The sequence below is a fragment of the Aspergillus sclerotioniger genome, assembly GCF_003184525.1.
Source record: "Aspergillus sclerotioniger CBS 115572 chromosome Unknown BO94scaffold_32, whole genome shotgun sequence".
NCBI lineage: Eukaryota > Fungi > Ascomycota > Eurotiomycetes > Eurotiales > Aspergillaceae > Aspergillus > Aspergillus sclerotioniger.
Window position 1 is genome coordinate 241,877 of NW_020291022.1, and position 19,173 is coordinate 261,049.

At 51.2% G+C, this 19,173-nt stretch overlaps 7 protein-coding genes across 7 annotated transcripts; 4 read left to right on the forward strand and 3 right to left on the reverse strand.

Annotated features, from left to right (window-relative positions):
- Nucleotides 1–85: 85 nt before the first annotated feature.
- Nucleotides 86–4,108, forward strand: BO94DRAFT_559952 (uncharacterized protein; the record flags this gene model as incomplete). The annotated part of the gene is made up of 7 exons (XM_025614111.1): nucleotides 86–463; nucleotides 531–635; nucleotides 699–1,346; nucleotides 1,402–1,534; nucleotides 1,588–1,753; nucleotides 2,579–2,595; nucleotides 2,961–4,108. The coding sequence occupies 7 exons, from the start codon at nucleotides 86–88 to the stop codon at nucleotides 4,106–4,108; spliced, it is 2,595 nt and encodes an 864-aa protein (XP_025463426.1).
- Nucleotides 4,109–4,224: 116 nt separating this feature from the next.
- BO94DRAFT_525145 (glutamine amidotransferase subunit DUG3) lies at nucleotides 4,225–6,015 on the reverse strand. The gene is made up of 4 exons (XM_025610298.1): nucleotides 5,715–6,015; nucleotides 5,564–5,659; nucleotides 4,742–5,474; nucleotides 4,225–4,693 (listed from the first exon to the last, which is right to left on the reverse strand). The coding sequence occupies exons 1-4, from the start codon at nucleotides 5,727–5,729 to the stop codon at nucleotides 4,419–4,421; spliced, it is 1,119 nt and encodes a 372-aa protein (XP_025463427.1). The 5' UTR covers nucleotides 5,730–6,015; the 3' UTR covers nucleotides 4,225–4,418.
- Nucleotides 6,016–6,159: 144 nt separating this feature from the next.
- On the forward strand, nucleotides 6,160–9,574 carry BO94DRAFT_525150 (dynamin-related GTPase MGM1). The gene is made up of 3 exons (XM_025610299.1): nucleotides 6,160–6,587; nucleotides 6,648–8,666; nucleotides 8,715–9,574. The coding sequence occupies exons 1-3, from the start codon at nucleotides 6,287–6,289 to the stop codon at nucleotides 9,152–9,154; spliced, it is 2,760 nt and encodes a 919-aa protein (XP_025463428.1). The 5' UTR covers nucleotides 6,160–6,286; the 3' UTR covers nucleotides 9,155–9,574.
- A 706-nt stretch (nucleotides 9,575–10,280) lies between these two features.
- On the reverse strand, nucleotides 10,281–12,207 carry BO94DRAFT_559955 (alternative NADH-dehydrogenase; the record flags this gene model as incomplete). The annotated part of the gene is made up of 4 exons (XM_025614112.1): nucleotides 10,281–10,354; nucleotides 10,415–11,383; nucleotides 11,433–11,771; nucleotides 11,850–12,207. The coding sequence occupies 4 exons, from the start codon at nucleotides 12,205–12,207 to the stop codon at nucleotides 10,281–10,283; spliced, it is 1,740 nt and encodes a 579-aa protein (XP_025463429.1).
- A 414-nt stretch (nucleotides 12,208–12,621) lies between these two features.
- BO94DRAFT_241775 (uncharacterized protein) lies at nucleotides 12,622–13,768 on the forward strand. The gene has a single exon (XM_025606373.1). It carries the CDS (start codon nucleotides 12,916–12,918, stop codon nucleotides 13,711–13,713), a length of 798 nt encoding a protein of 265 aa, XP_025463430.1. The 5' UTR covers nucleotides 12,622–12,915; the 3' UTR covers nucleotides 13,714–13,768.
- Nucleotides 13,769–13,906: 138 nt separating this feature from the next.
- Nucleotides 13,907–14,736, forward strand: BO94DRAFT_241845 (uncharacterized protein). Its single transcript, XM_025606374.1, has 2 exons — nucleotides 13,907–14,115; nucleotides 14,178–14,736. Exons 1-2 carry the CDS (start codon nucleotides 14,027–14,029, stop codon nucleotides 14,638–14,640), a joined length of 552 nt encoding a protein of 183 aa, XP_025463431.1. The 5' UTR covers nucleotides 13,907–14,026; the 3' UTR covers nucleotides 14,641–14,736.
- A 2,447-nt stretch (nucleotides 14,737–17,183) lies between these two features.
- BO94DRAFT_241973 (uncharacterized protein) lies at nucleotides 17,184–17,843 on the reverse strand. The gene is made up of 2 exons (XM_025606375.1): nucleotides 17,503–17,843; nucleotides 17,184–17,431 (listed from the first exon to the last, which is right to left on the reverse strand). The coding sequence occupies exons 1-2, from the start codon at nucleotides 17,739–17,741 to the stop codon at nucleotides 17,317–17,319; spliced, it is 354 nt and encodes a 117-aa protein (XP_025463432.1). The 5' UTR covers nucleotides 17,742–17,843; the 3' UTR covers nucleotides 17,184–17,316.
- Nucleotides 17,844–19,173: the final 1,330 nt, after the last annotated feature.

Sequence of the window (19,173 nt, forward strand, 5' to 3'; positions counted from 1 at the left end):
CGCTTCCATCGTCCCTTTCCACCTTGCATTTTGCTCGTTTGACCGGTCGGTTCTTCTGTAAATTGCATCTCGTGACTTCTCAACAATGGCCGATAACGTTGCCGTCTCGACTTCTTCGTCCCTCCCTCCTCCCCAAAACCCTGCTGCTGCCTCCAACCAGCAGTACGATGCGTCTCAGGGCAATGGGCAAGCTAATCCTTCCCACATGCCACCGCCTCCCCGCCCGCCCGTGGTGATTCCCCAGAACACCAACCCCATCCCGACCGCCATTACCTCCCCGATGTCCGGAAACATGATGTCTCCCACCAGCGCCGGTGGCTTCGTACGCCGGGCTGCCCCTGAACCAAACAAGCGGGCTCTGTATGTTGGTGGACTTGACCCTCGCGTCACCGAGGATATCCTGAAGCAGATTTTTGAGACTACTGGCCATGTCGTCAGTGTCAAGATCATTCCGGATAAGAACGTAAGTCAGCCTTCTGATGTGAGCAACCCACTATTCTCCCATTGGCTCCCCGTGCTGATTGTCGCAGAAGTTTAACAGTAAGGGGTACAACTACGGATTCGTTGAATTCGATGACCCTGGTGCTGCCGAGAGAGCCATGCAGACGCTCAACGGACGTCGCATCCACCAGTCGGTATGTGGGAGTCGAGCTTATAGATACATATGCGTACCATCGGAACCTTCTGACGATTTGCAGGAAATCCGTGTGAACTGGGCCTACCAGTCCAATAATACCAACAAGGAGGATACTTCCAACCACTTCCATATCTTCGTTGGTGATCTGAGCAACGAGGTCAATGACGAGGTGCTCCTCCAAGCCTTTTCGGCCTTTGGTTCTGTCTCCGAGGCTCGCGTCATGTGGGATATGAAGACCGGTCGCTCCCGTGGCTATGGATTTGTTGCTTTCCGTGAGCGCTCTGACGCCGACAAAGCCCTGAGTTCTATGGACGGGGAATGGCTCGGCTCCCGCGCCATTCGCTGCAACTGGGCCAACCAAAAGGGCCAGCCTTCTATTTCTCAGCAGCAGGCCATGGCCGCGATGGGAATGACGCCCACTACGGCGTTCGGTCATCACCATTTCCCGACTCAAGGCCTTCAGAGCTACGACATGGTCGCTCAGCAGACCCCACAGTGGCAGACCACGTGCTATGTGGGTAACCTGACCCCTTACACTACGCAGAACGACCTTGTCCCGCTCTTCCAGAATTTCGGCTATGTTTTGGAGACTCGTCTGCAGGCCGATCGCGGGTTTGCGTTCATCAAGATGGACACCCATGAAAACGCGGCCATGGCCATCTGCCAGCTTAGCGGTTACAACGTCAACGGCCGTCCCCTGAAGTGCAGCGTATGTTCCCTGGGCTTCTTCTTCCCATTAATGCTTCTCTTACTGACAGTCGTAGTGGGGCAAGGATCGCCCTCCCACCGGCCAGTTCGACAACTTCTCTGGTCAGCAGGGTAACTCGGGGTACAACTCCAACCCGACCCCGTACTTTCCCCAGTACGGCGGCCCCGGTGCCCCCATGACCCCTCAAGGTAGCTACTTCATTCCTCCTCTCCATGCCCTTGGTTAACTCGTCTGGTTGCAGGTCCTACTCCTACCCAGCGGGGATGGGATCAGTCTGGAATGGCTGGCCAAGGTTATGGCCAGGTCCCTGGTAACGCAGGATATGGCCGTGGTCAGGCCACGCCTACCTCCGGCTGGAACCAGCCTAACAACGCCAACTTCGGGAATGGCTTCAGTGGCTACCAAGCGTAGCCATTGATCAACGATCCACGCGACTGCACGTCTGTCAGCACGGAGCTTGTAGTACGGCTGCTGGCAACCGCAACAGCAATAAGCGGAAGTTTCTCTTTTCTTCCTTCCTTTTCTAATATTCTCACTTGCTGGTTTTCCTACCTTTCCGCCCCACTTTCTTCTCTTTCATGACTGCCCCCGACTAAGTGGATTTCTAAGCGCATCTCCCATTCTCAAACTCTTCCTTTTGAAATGAAATTTGTGTGTTCTAGTACACCCAATACCCCAAATCCGCTTTGTTGAGTCAACTTTTCATATGCTCTTTTCTTTCAACGAATGTGCGTGACTTTGATCAACGGCTAAGCTTCTTGGGCTTCCCGTTCAAGCGTTCTGCGGAATAAACCAAAAGTACTTTCTGTTCTCATGCCGTTCTTGAGCCCTGTCTTTGGTGTATCGGACAAATACCGCCCCTCCCAGTTTGTATCGTATGTCATTAGTCTGTATGAGTGGCTTGCCAAAGAGCTCTGTCTTCTTTTCTTTTTCTGCCTGCGCCCGGGAGCCCTTACGTATCAAGGGCTGTCGGCGCTCGTTCTTCTTCTCTCCAACGATCGAGAGGCCATACTTCTCTGTTTCTGGCAAATTCTTGACAAGCAAATATTGATCTCCCATGGATTCGTGTGATGTTCTGGCGATTTATTCGCTTCTTCCCCGTGATCCATTGTCTTCTTTGTGATACCAGATATTGTGAACCTGATCTTCAGTTTCCTTACTACACCCTGCTCCTGGCGTTTCGGATATTCTACCTATTTTGTATGAGAACAGGAAGGCCTATACCAGGATAGTGCGTGGCCGCGACGAGGTAGAGCAGAAACCGCCGTTGTCTCAGTAGAATTGGATGATGGCTTGAGGTGACCAGTATGAGACATAAATCTATCTATCTAGTAGTATTTTCCGTGCGAGGCCGGGACCCTCCGAGTTCTATTAATAAATACCCCCTACACTCCGTGTCCCACGGATAAATTCTCTCCTTATTAAAGTTGGAGGTGGAGAAATGGACCGGGAATTTCTCAAGTGACCGCCTGGACCCTTTCTTGGCCGCGGATGCCCACCACGGCTAACCTATCCCCCCTTCGATCTTCCTTCCCCAACGCCGCCGCGGCTGATGAAAATCCCCGACGACCCCTCTGACTTCTGGTTTTTGGATGTGGGCGTGCTAACGGCCAGCTAGTCGCGCCCAGCTTGCGCCAATGGAAGATGCAAGCAACGGCAAAGGTGTGGCACTCTCGCTGGACAACAATGAGCAGCTCCCGGGCCGAGTGCGCTCGGGGAGCGCAAGCAGCGGACACAAGCGCAACTCCTCAGGCTCGCTGCTTTCACGTCTCTCCTTCCTCAGAATGATCCAAGCAACCCAGAACACCCCGGAGCGAAGTCATTCGGGTATCGAGCCCGACAACGGCAGCGATTTCGGCTCCGGCTTACGAGGAGGAAGGGCCATGTCGAATGCGATACAACAACACCGACGAACGCGCAGGAGAAGGGGATCATTACGAAAGACCGCCTTGCTAGGCACACGACTCGATTATCGAGACAAGAAACCGGCCAGGCTACCAGCAGATGCTTTGCGGACAGATCTCAACGGACAACCCCAACGGCCAGGACCTTCTCCCCTCCCCTCCGATTCCCAGATACGCCCCTTCGCCGATCCAACCTCCCCCGATAACGATACCATCACCCAACAAAGCCCAGGCCAACAAAATCGTGGAGGAAATAGTACCTGGACACTCATGGATGCACCACAACGAACCCGGAATACGCATCGTCAGCAGAACCAATCCAAAGAAAGCATCCTCGGCGATGAGATGACCACCGACGACGAAGACATCATCTCTTTTCCCCGCTCCAATAGCTCAACTACTGCCATTGCTGCTGCTGCGACAACCGCCGGCCTTCATCTCCTACCTGCCTCGTCTAGCTCCGACTCGTATTACGCCTTACAGGCCGACTCGACCTACAGACCTATCCACCGTGCCAAATCGCCTTTAGCAACACATTCCGTCGATATTGCCAGCAGCTCGGAGATCACATGGGACTACTCGGAGACGGAATGGTGGGGCTGGATTATACTGATTGTGACATGGCTGGTTTTCGTTGTCGGAATGGGGAGTTGCTTTGGTGTCTGGAGCTGGGCTTGGGATGTCGGGGAGACTCCCTACGCGCCTCCGGAGCTGGAAGATGACCCAACGTTGCCAATCGTGGGGTACTATCCTGCATTGATTGTGCTAACGGCTGTGATGTCGTGGGTATGGGTGGTTGTTGCATGGGTTGGGATGAAGTATTTCAAGCATGCCAATATATCTGGGGAGGACATATGAATGCTTTCGACGAATCTTCTTTCTTTTCCAGCTGCAGGCTGCATATCCCCTTTCCCTTTGGTTCTATATATATATGATTTAGCGGGTCGGGATGGAGTTCGAGTCTCGATATCGTGGTAATTAATAATTTTACTGATCAAAAGAAAGCTGCCTATTAATGCTAGTATTGCACACAGATGAGGACTGGCTGAGCCAGAAGGTTTAATAATGATATAATAATCCCGAAATGAGGCCCCTAAGTTTACCATCTGCCCAACTCCGCACCCAAAAACTCCCATGTCTGCGTACTCTGTTAATGTGATACAGCGCACTAAGCCGCGCTTTTAAGCTGCTGTGAAACCAGACCATTACCAAGCTTAGAGCTGTTATCGTTGACGGCACCAGGCTTGGAGTCAACGTTACCGGCATTCTGAGGCTGCACGGTTGTCCCAGGGGCAGTGCTAACAAGGCCCTTGGACACCGCATAACAGGACGAGCGGTTCTGGTTCAAATCCTCAACATAGAACTCATCCATGATTGGGTGTAAAAGGACGGTCTGCTTGTGAATGGTGACGATGGAGTTTGCAGGGACAGAAACCCAGTTATCTAGAGCAGGTTAGTGATGACTCACACTGGAAGTGAATGCGCACTCACGTCGTTCAAAAGTGATAGGCTCGCTAGCCACTAAGACAATATCCGCCCCCTTGTCATGCCTCTCCATCTTAAAATGTCCCTTGTCCTTTCCTTCTACCCACTTTGTGCCCGACGAGAAGTACAGACTGGCCGGTTCGTCGGTCTTACTACTGATATACCTCGTGCAGATCACAGTGTGGCCATCTGTGGCTGCAAAATTCAGCAAACTGCGGGTCTCCACATTCGGGACATCGTGTCTCTTCGGAATGTCCTTGATGAATTCGTTGATCTTCGCAATGGTCTTGACCATTACTCGGCGCAAAAGCGCCTGTCCGAAGCCCTCCGGGCCGGGATCTGAGCTGGGATCCACGCCCTCCTTCTCGAGAAGGTCGAGGAACAGCGCGAATGCCCATTCGCTGTCGGTTCCACCTTTCACGCCTAGGTACCATTTGTCGGCTAGAGAGTCAGCCAGCGGCCGCTTGATGTACTGCCATCCGCCAATGCCACCATTGTGCATCCACATCAGCGTGCTATGCTGGAATGGGTGGCAGTTGGTGTCCGAGAGAGCTCCCTCTGTAGTTGCGCGCACGTGCGCGAAAATCAAGTTAGAGCATGTCTTGGATGCTAGACGTTCGAGGTTCTCACAGTTCCAGGCGGGAAGCGTGGACGTGAAGATACATGGCTCCGGGCCGAGTTTTGGGTCAGTGTAGAAGCCTACACCGAAGCCGTCGCCGTTGACCGGACGGCGGTTGTCCTGCATACATGAGTCAGATGGAACTGAGTCTAGGTTACCGGGTCGAGATTCCCGCGCAGTATACTCAGATACTGGAAAGTTGGACTTACCAGTCGCAGACGGGAATCATATGACTGGGTGAGGATTGAATGGCTGGGCTCGGTGACCAGCTTGCTGAGGCGAATCTCATGTCTGCCTTTGTATACCTGGCGACAAGCGGTCAGCTGTCTGACGTGGATGGGTCAGATCGGTGCTACATACCAGGAAACGACACATATTCGGCGATTAGGTTAAGAAAAATGGCCAGTCAGGCGAGTATTTCCCAAAGATTTCTCCGGGAGAAGAAGCAAACGCAAAGGGTTGAGGACGGTACTAGTTGTTCTCAGGGCGCAAAGTGTCACAGCTTCTTCCGACAGCGGAGCTGCTCAGTTTCCACCACTGAACGGCACCAGGTCCAGCCCAATGATACCTGGAATAGCTAAAGCACTTTCCGCACCGAATATCTCTGCGATCAACTGGAATAATGACACTCGTGAAGCTTAGGGGTTGCTGTCTGAGTCTATCTGAATGGCGACATATTTCTCGCACGTGACTCACACCGAACTTTATACGGGCGGCGAAGCGGCCACTGCTGCAGGTCACGGGACGCGCTCCGGATAGCGGCGATTCGCGGCCCTCGACGTCGTCGAATGACTACTGGATTTCAGTCGATCTCCGCCGCTCATTCTTGCTTCCCCGAGCCATCAACACAAGGTCGATCACCGTGGCTTCTCGCCCGGAAATGTCTGTCCCCTTTTTTCACTCTACCTGAGGTGTATGTGATATCAGGAACCATGAGCGGGAGGATTCTCTCCCATCGTCTTGTTCCGTTATTGCGGACCGGTCTTTTAGCCCGCCATGTTCATAATGCTGCTGCGAGGACTGGGGGCCTTCTTCGCTCCGATGGCAGCGCAGCCCTGCGAGGACGGGCCTGGCCGATAGGAGCTAATGCGATTCACAACAATGTGCCTGCTGTGCGGGCGATCTCTTTCACAAGGATACTCCCTAAACTGGCACTCAAGCTGGTGAAACTCCCTGCTATGTTTGGGGGTGCTATGGTGGCAGGGCTAGCTTATTTCCAATATCAAGCCACACGTAAGTGCTTGACTTTCAACTCTATAGCAACCGATAATTAATAGTAGTTTGGTTCTTCAGAGGCAGGAAATTATGCTCTTGATGTCTTCAAGCGTGCGGGGGAAACGGCGAGCGATGCAGCTTCGAGCTTGTTCCAAGAAATCCAGGGTATTGCCGACCAGACACAACGAGGCTGGGAGAAAACGAAGGAGGCTGTGGAAGTTCCAGAATGGTTGCAGAACATCTTACGTTTGAACGAAGACTCTCGGTCTGAGAATGGTGGCCCTGGAGGAGACGAGCCCCCGAAGCAGAGCCGTCTCGGTGCTGCGACTGCTGGTGCTGCTACTGTGGGAGCTTTTGGTTACGAGCCCTCTGATGAGGAGGACACTCGCTCGGAAAGGAAGATTGCGGAGGATGACCAGATGATGCTTCTCACACGGAAGATGATCGAGATCAGAAACATACTGCAGAGCGTTGGCCAGTCGAATACCCTGACGCTTCCATCGATTGTGGTCATTGGTTCTCAGTCCTCTGGTAAAAGCTCGGTTCTCGAGGCTATTGTTGGACACGAATTCCTTCCAAAGGGCTCAAATATGGTTACCCGGCGGCCCATCGAGCTTACTTTAGTCAACACACCGAATGCGCATGCTGAATATGGAGAATTCCCGGCTCTTGGGCTGGGAAAGATTACCGACTTTTCCCAGATCCAGCGGACCTTGACGGATTTGAACTTGGCTGTTCCAGAGAGGGACTGTGTTTCTGACGACCCTATCCAGCTTTCTATCTACTCTCCTAATGTTCCGGACCTCTCCCTCATCGACCTTCCTGGCTACATCCAAGTCGCGGGACACGACCAACCCCCTGAGTTGAAACAGAAAATCTCCGACCTTTGCGACAAGTACATTCAAGCGCCAAATGTCATTCTGGCCATCTCCGCGGCAGACGTTGACTTGGCTAATTCCACAGCCCTACGGGCCAGCCGCAGGGTCGACCCTAGAGGTGAGAGGACGATCGGAGTTATAACAAAGATGGACCTTGTTGATCCGGAGCGGGGCAACGACATCCTTTCCGACAAGAAATACCCTCTTCGTTTAGGCTATGTCGGTGTTGTGAGCCGTATCCCTCAAACAACAGCACTGTTCTCCAGGGGCAGTGGCAATGTCACCGGAGCCATTCTGAAGAATGAACACGCTTACTTTTCCGCCCACCCGTCGGAATTTGGGTCACAATCAGGCGTTTCTGTTGGTGTCTCGACTCTACGTACAAAACTCATGCATGTCCTCGAGCAGACGATGGCATCAAGCCTAGCAGGTACTAGGGATGCCATCAGTCAAGAACTTGAAGAGGCAACGTATGAGTTCAAGGTCCAATACAACGACCGTCCTCTCAGCGCAGAGTCATATCTTGCTGAGAGTCTGGACAGCTTTAAGCACTCGTTCAAGGCATTTGCCGAGAGCTTTGGCCGTCCTCAGGTCCGCGAAATGCTGAAGAATGAACTCGATCAACGGGTAATGGACATCCTGGCGCAGAGATATTGGAATAAGCCCATAGACGACCTGTCCGCTCCGCTGCCAGAATTGGATCCCCTCAGTGACCTTGCAAAAGCCGATCCCGAGTCCCTTTACTGGCATCGCAAGCTGGATGCTTCAACATCCTCCCTGACAAAGCTGGGAATTGGTCGACTTGCCACCACCGTCGTCGCAAACGCCATCCAGGCCCATGTCGATCGCTTAATCGCCAACTCCACCTTCGCCACGCATCCGTACGCTCAAAAGCAGATTGTCGATGCGTGCAATAGCATCTTGAATGACCGATTCTTCAGCACTAGCGACCAGGTTGAAAACTGCATCAAGCCATTCAAATTCGAGATTGAAGTCGAAGACCCAGAATGGACCAAGGGACGGGAAAACGTCAGCAAGACCCTCAAGGATGAGCTCAAAGCCTGCGAGGCGGCCTTCAAGCGCCTCGAAGACTCCGTCGGGCGAAGGAAGCTCAAGGATGTCATGTCGTTTGTCGACAAGGCGCGTAAGGGCGAGGTGTTCCTGGAAGGCGACGGCGCCGGAGGTGCTGGCGGATTCAGCTCCGCTCTGATAGCCCGAGGTATGTCCTCTTCTCCCATTTCAAACTACCAATAACTAACATAAACAGGCCGCGAGAGCGTCTTCCTCCGTGACCGAGCCGACCTCATCAAAATGCGCCTCCTCGCCGTGCGCTCCAAGCAATGCTCCGCCAAAAAGAACAAATACTACTGCCCAGAAGTCTTCCTCGACGTCGTCGCCGACAAGCTCACCTCCACCGCCGTCCTCTTCCTCAATGTCGAGCTCCTCTCCGAATTCTACTACAACTTCCCCCGTGAACTCGACATGCGTCTCGGCCGCCACCTCTCCGACGCTGAAGTCGAGCGCTTCGCCCGCGAAGACCCGCGCATCCGCAACCACCTCGACGTCATCAAGAAGAAGGAACTCCTCGAACTAGCCCTCCAAAAGATCGAAAGTATCCGCCAACTCGACGGACGCGGAAAGAACAGGAACCCAGATCGTCCAGTTGGTAGTAGGGAACAGAGAAATCGTGGTTGGAATCTATTTTAAACACCAATCAATCAATCAACAACTTTCTACTCGCCCACTACTACTACCTACCTACCTATCTAACCAATTAGATTTTCTTCTTTCCTTCTTCTTCTTCCTTTCTTTCTTCTTCTCCGTCCACAGCACCCTCATGCTCCTTGTTGAATCCGGCGCGATCTTTCGGGTTACTTCCACCCCCCTCTTCTACCTCTATCCCTCCGCCCACTCTGTGTGAATCCGATCTCACCTCTTCTCTATGCTTGATACCTCTCCCACACCCTCTACTCAGCGTATACCCCTTCTCTCACACTCGTTCTATCTCATTTCCTCCTTGTATACCACATCCGACGGGGCCGATCTTGTTCATAGCTGAAGCGTAACTTGACTCTAGGATAGGATAGGATAGGCGTTAGTGCTGTGCTTCCATCCATTAAAATAGACTTGATTCATTTCCAAATTCTAAGTTTAGTAGTTCGAGGGAGTAATGACTTGTTTCCTTTCTAGGTTCTGAAACAGGAAGGAGCGGTAGGGGTACAGTGAGGAATGGAGATTTTAATGATACAACTATATTTTTAGTAACCCGCCAAATAGCATACAGATAGGAGAAGTCAAAACAACCCAGTATATCCAGAATTGAACCACAGCTTGAGATATGAAAACAAAACGTATGTAACCGTAATTATTAGGGAAAAGAGATTGACAGAAGATAAATAGATTGAATAAAGAGACAGAACAAAGAAGATTATGGCCAATTCTAGCATGTCTAAACAGTAACCCGACCCGGTCTATCTATTTCGTACAGATAAAAGAAACAAATGCGATGAGGACCAATATCCACATCTAGCGATCACTGTATGATCTATGCTCGTTCCTGTGGAGTCACCAACTGGACACTGCAGCAGAAGACGGCAGAGCGTCAAGGAAGTGGTCTTGATCGTCACTGGTTGCTCGCAAGGAGCAAGTATGACAGACAGAATGGGATAGGCGCCCATTTAGGTCAAGGAAGATGGTCATTTAATTGGCGTCGATGAAGGGGTAATGAGAATAATGAACAGGGGTGGAATAGGAAAAGAGGGGTTATCGCTTCGAATTCATGGGCGTAGCATGTCTGCTGATGGTGATACAGTGTCCAAAGTCTTTTGAGGATTTACTCCCGGGAAACGTCGCGGCCAAACAGCTTGGCCTTGATCCAGTCGACGGCAACCAGGACACGGTTACGAGCTGTAATGAATGTCAGATTCATATTACCGAAACATTTTCGCAATATAAGGGGTCACTTACTGCTGAAGCACATGCTCAGGTAAGCACTGCGCCAGAAGAGGTAGGTCATGGTACCACCGCTAGCGATGTTGCCGCTCAGCCAGCTGATGTCTGCAACAGCGCGCTCCTTTCCAATGTAAGCCAGACTTCCCTGGTGGGAGTACTGGAAGGGACCAATCTGCTTGGTTCTCCGCAGCTGCTTCTGGCGTTCCCGGATCTCGTCAAACACCTGGTCGCGCTCCTCACCCTTGGCCAGGGCCTGGGCCTCGGACAGCTGCTTCAAGTCCTTCTCGATCGCTTCGGTCTTGGCCATGGTGTTGAAAAGACGGGCAAGGAAAGCACCCTCTTGGCCGGCAACCTGGGCAGTGGGAGCATAGTTGGTAATAGCACAGTCACCGACAGCCCAGACGTTCTCAGTGCCGTTCACAACGAGGTACTCGTTCACGGCGAGACCACGACGCGAGTCCTTCTGAGCGGGAAGCTGGCTCATCAGATCGCGGACCACAGGGCGGACAGCGTTACCGGTAGCCCAGACGAGCAGACCGTAGGGAATACGCTCCAAGGACTTCGAGCCGTCGGGGTTGGTGACCATGGCCTCGATGTACTTGTCGGTGACGTTCTTGACCATGGTCTTGGCGCGGATGCTGATCTTCTCCTCCTTGAAGGTCGATTCGGTGTAGTCGATCAGCTGCTTGGAGAACATGGGAAGCACGTTGGGCAGAGCTTCAACCAGAGTAACCTTGAAGTGCTCCTGGATTTCAGGGATCCACTTCTTCAGGTCATCCTCGAAGAAATCCTGCAGCTCACCGGCGAATTCGACACCAGTCGGGCCACCACCGACCACGACCATGTGCAGAAGACGTTTAACCTCCTCGTCAGTCTGGTCCTTGAACATGGCAGTCTCAACACAGTCCATGATGCGCTTGCGGATCTTCTGGGCATCATCGACCTCCTTCAGGAAGCAAGAGTTCTCGCGCACACCCGGGATGCCTACTTGCGATTAGATAAGTCTCCGGCGAGTATAAACATCAATACATACCGAAGGTTGCGTTTTCAGCACCGACACCAACGACGAGCATGTCGAAGGGCACCTCAGTGTGAGAGATATCTCCCTTGATCTCGGAGTCATCGCTGATGTACACGACACGCTTCTCGTAGTCGACCTTGGTGGCTTCGGCTTCGTAGAACTTGACGTGGCCGATCTTCTGACGGAGAATGTTACGGATAGGCTCCATGATCGAGCGGTGCTCGATCAAACCAGTCGTGCAGGAGGGGAGGAGGGGGGTGAAGAGGAAGTAGTTGCGAGGGGAGATAACGACGACATTGTAGTTTTCGGTGTCGAGCTTCTTCAGCAGGGAAACAGTTCCCCATCCGGTACCTGGAGGAAGTGGCTCGTGAGTTGATGTTCAGCCGCGATCGTGTCGCGATGAGCGACACCGGGTTCAAAGAAACCTACCGAGGATGACAAGGGTCTTCTTCTCCGAGTCGGGGACGATCTGATCAACGGGATGGCGCAGTTCGTAGACACTGTAGGCCAGAGCACCGGCCATACCCAGACTGGAGAGCCAGGTGAGGCGCCAGGTCCAGCGAAGGAACCTGAAGCGCTTCTTGGGCTTGGGGGCCGGGGAAGAAGCAGGAGCGGCATCGGCGTAGGAACGACGGGCAGAGCGCTGGAACTGCTGCTGTCTCAAGGAACGTGTGGAGCGAAGAACCTGGGGTCGCGTCGAAAGCGACCTGCGCGACAGCGACGACAACTGCATGGCGGCAGATGGAGAGGCCATCTTGGACCGGATTGCCAGCGTACTTCCAACCATTGTCGGAGGTGGTCGCACCTGAGCCAGAAGGCAAAGGAAGGGGAAGGGGATGGGGAGGGGAGAGTGGAGAGGGGTGAGAAGGAGAGAAGGAAGAAGCGATTCAGAGAAAACGATCACTAACAGTAAAGTCTTTCGGGGGAAAAATCACCGGCCTTTACAAAGTGAAATAAAAAAATGACTGTGTCAATTAGCTGTTTTGGGCGAATCGGTGTGTCGCTGAGATCACAGGGCGGATAATTTTCTCCTTCTGGCACAAGACGCGACTGGCTCGACCGCAAGCCAAGTGGGTGCCGATTCACTCACTAGTCAAGAAAAAGTTTTCAATGCCTGCTTTTTATCAGGACCGGAGAACCTGGTGGCCGAGTTGGAGAGGGAAGAAATTGGAGAGGCTCGTGAGGGGGAAATTCCTCAGTGGGGAGAAATTAAGCGCGGTCGGCACTTGCTGTGAGGGGAAGGCACTGCCCGCTACTGCTGCTGCTGCTGATGATGTTGTTACTTGATGATGCTGATGTTTTTCTATAGTTTATTTGATACGTACGTAAGCTTTAATCCAATTCTAGACAAAAAGTGGTGACGATGATGGCGGAACCACACGTTACTTATTCTCTCCGTCAGTCTCCGTCAATACTACCTACTTACTCCGTAGATAACCTGTCCGCTCGTCCGGATAATGGATGAGCGACTGATTATTCCCTACTATGTCCTACTATGTCTTTCAGGCCCTGCATGCCAGCCATGCAATCCCGCGCGCTCCTTCCCGATTCTGTCTCCCACCGTGACTGCCTCTCGCGGGCTTCCGGTGATTGGTCTCGCCCGGGCGACGGTCAGCTGACTCAGCCGGTGCCCGTTGGGACACACGGTCCTTCCCGAGCTCCTCCCCGGCTTCTCCCGCATCTAGAACGACTAGAGAATCCAGCGTTGACATCTTCTCCACCACTTAGTTTTAAACCAGAAGCACGGGGAGAATCCGGGGCAGTCAAGCTCCACTCTTCTTCAATTGCCCGTTTTACCCCATTATCATCCATCGACGAGCCCGTTTATTCCCGCGGTTGTGTTCGATCATGCACACTGGCTTGTTGCCGGTGCTGGGACGATGTTATCAGGCCGAATCACCATGCCCCTGCTGCACTGTCGCTGCCCACTTATCCCAGGAACATTGTTCAGTCAAGGGCGTACTTCGATGTCGAATTTCGATATCGGATCCTATCCAGTTTGGCCAGGTCGAGACTCTTATATCTATCAGCCCTCTCGATGAAGACACGAGGTCGATGGACGCACTGCATGCTGCTGTCAGCTATCGGCAATGATTTTGGATCCGACGCTTCAAACACTTTCGCAAGCTGCCTCATAAATGTTGTTATGGGCGGTACTAAGTTATCACTGTCATTTGGCATGAACACATTGGAGAGTCTGCTCTGCTGTGATGATCAGTTGCTCGTCGGCTCGCGCACACCTCGCCATCAGCTATCTCCTGCAAGTAAGCCATGCGAGGATGACATCCTCTAAAGCACAATGAAAAGGCATATTGCTCAATGAGCGTGTTCGAGGTTTTCACTGGCTACATCCTCAAATTTGTGGTTTAATTCTTACCCAGCTTCAAGCTAACAACCAGTTGACTAGATAAAGTACGCCCATACTGTAAGGGGCCCACCAATAGAAGCAATTCCAGACCCTTGGCGATCTTCGAAATCCCGACGCCGCGAATACAATGTAACGTCTAACGACCGTTTACAGCGACGACGTACGGAGTGTTGGTATTGCATACAAAGGACGGGGTACAAACAAGGCACGGTATGGCTATGCACAAGCGGTTGCAGGAATGCATATCGCACATAACATGTACATGGACACACCATCGCTCCAGTATGCTTTACTGCAATCGGTGTCCCGCACTCCGTACCCCTCCGAGTATGTAGCACAAATGTCTCAAGTACTACACATCTGACTTGTCAATCGGCGATCCAACCAAGGGCATCTGCAGCTGTATCTGTACGACATTCCGCCACCTCAACAGTCCTTGGGTACACTTGTGAGAATTCATCAGTCAGATCACGAACCATATCCATACGGTTAGTCATTTCGGGTGGCTTACATGCATATCTTGGTATGTGTGTAGGGGAAGCTGATGTGAGGAAAATCGCCATGCAAGGAGCATATCCGAATATATCCTCTAACGTTATAACGATTGGGAATTATGCTTTGCTGGGGTCAGCATTCGATCTAGTTTCTGGACCAGTGGTCTTCCAGATAAGCCAACATATCCATGTCGTGCTAACAGTCCCAGCAATTGGATCGAAAACCATCACAGGGGTGTATGTACGGCATGTAACATCAGCTTCTCCTACATATTGGTCAGATATACAAGCCTGCTCCACACCACCTACATATATTCAATTCTATGCATGGTCATCCTGGAGTCTATCTATCCCTTAAAGAGTAGAGATGAGACAGATACACATCTTATGAGGCATTATTTACTCCGGGATAGAAGCAGGCAAGAAATCTGGCAATTTAGCACTATACGAAGGTCCTTCAATTATGTCACTTACCTGCTGTCCGGTTTTCTAAGAGAACAATATTCTTGCACCCAGACTGGTCAATCTCATCAACTCTACACTTCATCATTTAAATCGCCTTGGTCAGTGAGCCTATAGACTTGAACCACCGTAGTATATCCCAGACATAGGTAACGACCAGAGAAATCCTATCAGACACCACCATCACACTCCCCCCCAATCTAAACCTACATGAAATAAACCCAAGATACTCCCATTTCTTACCTCTTCTCTCAAATCCAAATTCTAAACCTAGTATACTACCAATCTTTCCACACAGTACGATGAATTCTCGTAATCATGTACAGCATCCAACCCCCCAATATCCTGGGACCGAAAATAAGGCAACAACAACACATACAAAAATCCATATCATTATTTCTATCATTCTCATTTACCTTCTCTCCCTCGTCACTCTTATTATAAATAAATGATCTAGTAAATACAACGTGGCCAAAAAAGAAAAACTCAATGGAAGATAAGTGTACCCATAGTACTGACCATTATATATATATAACCCTCCCCCCAAACCACAACCACAATACAACCACCCCATAAAGAAAGTCCACTTTCATCATTAACCAAACCAGATCTACTAGAATAAACCAATTTCCACGTATATATACATATATATATATATATGTTCCTCGCAAGTAAATAATCGAAGACCTCCTTGAAAATGTTGGATCAACGGTGAGATGAGAAGTCTATAGTACATACATACATAAACTATTCTTTCCTTGAGATGGGTTTGGTTTTGGAGTTACTACTAGTACATGTAACATCAAAGATATACATATGAATATATATTTGTGATCTACGAATAGAGTACTAGTATATATATGAAATCATGGAATGGGTTATTTGGGGAAGTACTTCGTGGATAGTAGTGCGATATATATGAGATCGATGGCAACTTGGTCATAAGTCATAGTTTGGATCGATTGGGATGATTTTGTTAGGGAGGTTGGTTGGTAGATATCTGACGAGAGTATGGGGTCTTGATGATATATTGGAGTGTGAAATAATGGGAGGAGGGTGTGGATTGATTATTTGGTGCTTTGGTACTATCTAAATCTAAAATTTGAGATGATATTTATGTTTGTCTAGAATGATCTAACTATACTATACCCCCGGAAAACCCATCGGATATCACCGATACTTCTACAACCTAATTTCACGATCTATCTAGATGCGACAAGAATACTGGATATGAAACAGCCACTTCGCGATAGGTCACTTCCAGCGTCCGATCTCAATTAACTTTTGTCTAAAGTCAAGAATGGGTGCTCTACGTGAGAGCTGGCATATGTAACTAACTCTCGGCTCCCACAGCCACCGAATCATATCCACTGCCCATGGAAGTACAACACAGGACATGTGTGAGATGTATCCGGGCATCACCGCTAGAATGGCATTCCTTTACTGTGAGAGTGGAAGACCACGGTGATGATTGGGTGTTTGGAAGGACAACGCAGTCATACACACAATATTAGACACACATCCTGTTCACTAGAACGGAGTAACAGGACATCAGTGGGTACACTTCCAGTCCGACATCAACGGCGTAAAGATAATGACCAAGTACAAGTACACGAGTGGGCGCTATAACTCCGGATCCGTGAGGCTGTCAGGCCGCCGAGGATTTCGTGCTTGCTTGCTTTTTTGGGAAGAGGGGGAGGGTTGTCTATTTCGCAGGCAAGGTTGCTTTTTCCAGGCTCGCTTTTGAACCCCAAAAATGTGTACATCGTACATATGCAAGCGAGATGGTCCCATTAATCAGAACCCGGGTGCATAGGTGGTGGTCTCGCTCAGTTAATTAAATCCAAACAGGTCTGGGAATCCCGGCTTTGGACCGTTGAAATCGACTGTCTGTGAGATAGATTAGGTATGGATGTTGTGTATGTATGTTAGTCTCGGGCCTTCCGAGTTAGTGAGTTAGTGTGAGTTAGCTCCGTCGTTATCGCAAATGAGACGAGAGAAGTATGTGTGGTGGTGCTCGACTTCGTATGGACTATCTCAGAATCCAGAACGCTGATACGTAGGAGAGAAAGAGCAGTTGGTCTAGATCGAACAAGCGTCGACCAAGGCATCGGTAAGCATGATGAGCGACAAACTCGACAGCGTGTACAGGACTTGAGCTCATGCCAGCTGATGTGCCTGAGTCGGTTGATCTGAGCAGAATGGTGTCCACAGACCCTGTCACCATCTCCGAGTGACGATCGCAACATCTATCTAGTGCACTGAAGGTATGATCGATTTGGTCATTCCCTGATCGAAGTCCAGGCCTTACGTGTTGTCCACGAGCGGGATTTAGATGATAACGTTTGCATGTGGTCATGTATGCGAGATTTCCGGGTTGGGCTAGGGACCAGAATCCTCGAGAAGTGCAGGACGAGCAGCCGCAGCAGTCGCAGTGGCATGGACCAAGGTGAGAGTGGTGGGTGGAGGGATCCAGATCAGACCGGGACCGGTATATAGGTAGCCGGTGTTAGTGGCAGGGATGCGAGAGATCGGAAGAGTAGGAATTTGGTACTTTTACTCTCTCTGTACGCTACACTACCTGCCTGGTGCGGAGCCTGTTGCCACGGCCATAGCCACGGGGATCAAGTGGATGACGAGGAAGTAACGGAGGACGGACGGATGGATGTGGTTCAGGTGGATGAAGCCTGGTGGTGAGACGGGATTCGTAAGGGACTCCATCCGTTCCAGGATGAGAGAAGGCAGGAGAGCAACTTACGTATTCCGTTGATTGTGACTGCATTTGCGATGCCTAGAATCTAGATGATACTGAGGAGTACTCCGTACTCCGTATGTATCCCGCTCAAAAGTTGGGGGGTGGGAAGTAGTATGGTGGTACTGTAGCATACATCGTACACCATACACCATACACCATACAATACCGAATACCCGATACATACATACATACATCCATACATACATACCCTCAAGGTAAGACACGTCCTGTGGCTCGCTCATTGGCGACAAATTCTACGACTCGATCTAGTCCGGCGGGGAAGGTTTCAGGCCAGACAGTCACCGTGTATGAGATGGCCATGCGCTCCAAAGTCTCCAACATCTCATGCCGTTGGAAAAAAATAGAAAAAAAAGGAAAACGGGAGCGAGGCAAGAGGGTGGAAACTGGATAGGAAACCTTGACGGGGCTTCGACCCGGAGTTGAGTTCAGGCTCCATCCAACTCAACCCCCAACGACGGATGCATCTGATGCAAAAGCCCCCGTGGGTAATGTTGGCTTCGTGATCGGGATCGCGATCGCGATGATCTCGTCAATTTCCTTTCTCGCCAGAGGCAAAATGGTGATACCAACTCCTGCGAACCGCCTGTCGAATGGTCATCGCCGAGCTTATTGCTAATCATTACGGTCGCAGCACCGAGGATTGGACCAGAACGCGATAAGCCGCGTGCTTCCACGGCCGGGGTTAAACTGAACTGAACAACAGCCTCGGCTTGACCGATCCAGTACCCCGTCCGCCATCTGAGGATCTCCATCCTCATCATCGTCATCATCATTATTACGAAATCCGGACTGCGACTTCGAGGGAATAAGGGTCGTTTCCAGGCGTTTTGCAAACCAGTCCACCGGAAGCGTTCCCCTGGTTCCCCATGGTTGCAAACTACGGAGTAAGCCTGACATCGACGCGCCCCTGTAATCGGAACGGCTGATGGCGGCATTGGAACCTTCCCCATGGTGGTCGACGGTGGCTCAACCTTGAGCAAGGATCGATAGCCTCGTCTCATGTTGAACTGGGCGCAACTTGCTGCCTGTTTAACCGCCCTCAAGGGAGCACGAAGGGATATCGGGTCTCGACTACGTAGCAGTCGGTCGGCCGCAGTAAGCTTGCACACACGCCTGGCTTGGATGAAAGCTTAAGCTGCAGTATCATATCGCACAAAAGGGTGCGATGTATCATGCTTATCCTCCACACGAGGATTGTTTGTTTACCCCCGAATAAGCTGGCCGCTTCGAAAGCATCGAGCCGCAAGGATTAGAGAAATGCAAGGAGCCTGGAAAGGCAGCAAGGTGGGAAGGACGGACAAAAATGTTCATCTTCAAGGCAGAGGAAACCCCCGGGAAAGTAGGATCTGTCCTTGCGTACACCCTTTTGATTCGGATACAGTCTGGTGATGCGATCACTCGTGGGTGGACTGAAGGTGCAAGGCGATGGGGGGAGGGAGGGGGAAGCTGGGGATGGGGATGACAACCCACGGGCAGCTAGGGCAGGCACCTTCAGACAGACGGGTTGCGTGATAAGAAAGAAAATCTCCGAGGAGTAAGTAGATAGTCGTTACCTGTCTAGTCCACCTAGTGATAGGCCCGGCCAGTTCATGCAATGGGGTCGAGTTCGAGTCAGGGAGAGGAAGACCGACCAGAATCACGGCACAGCCATAG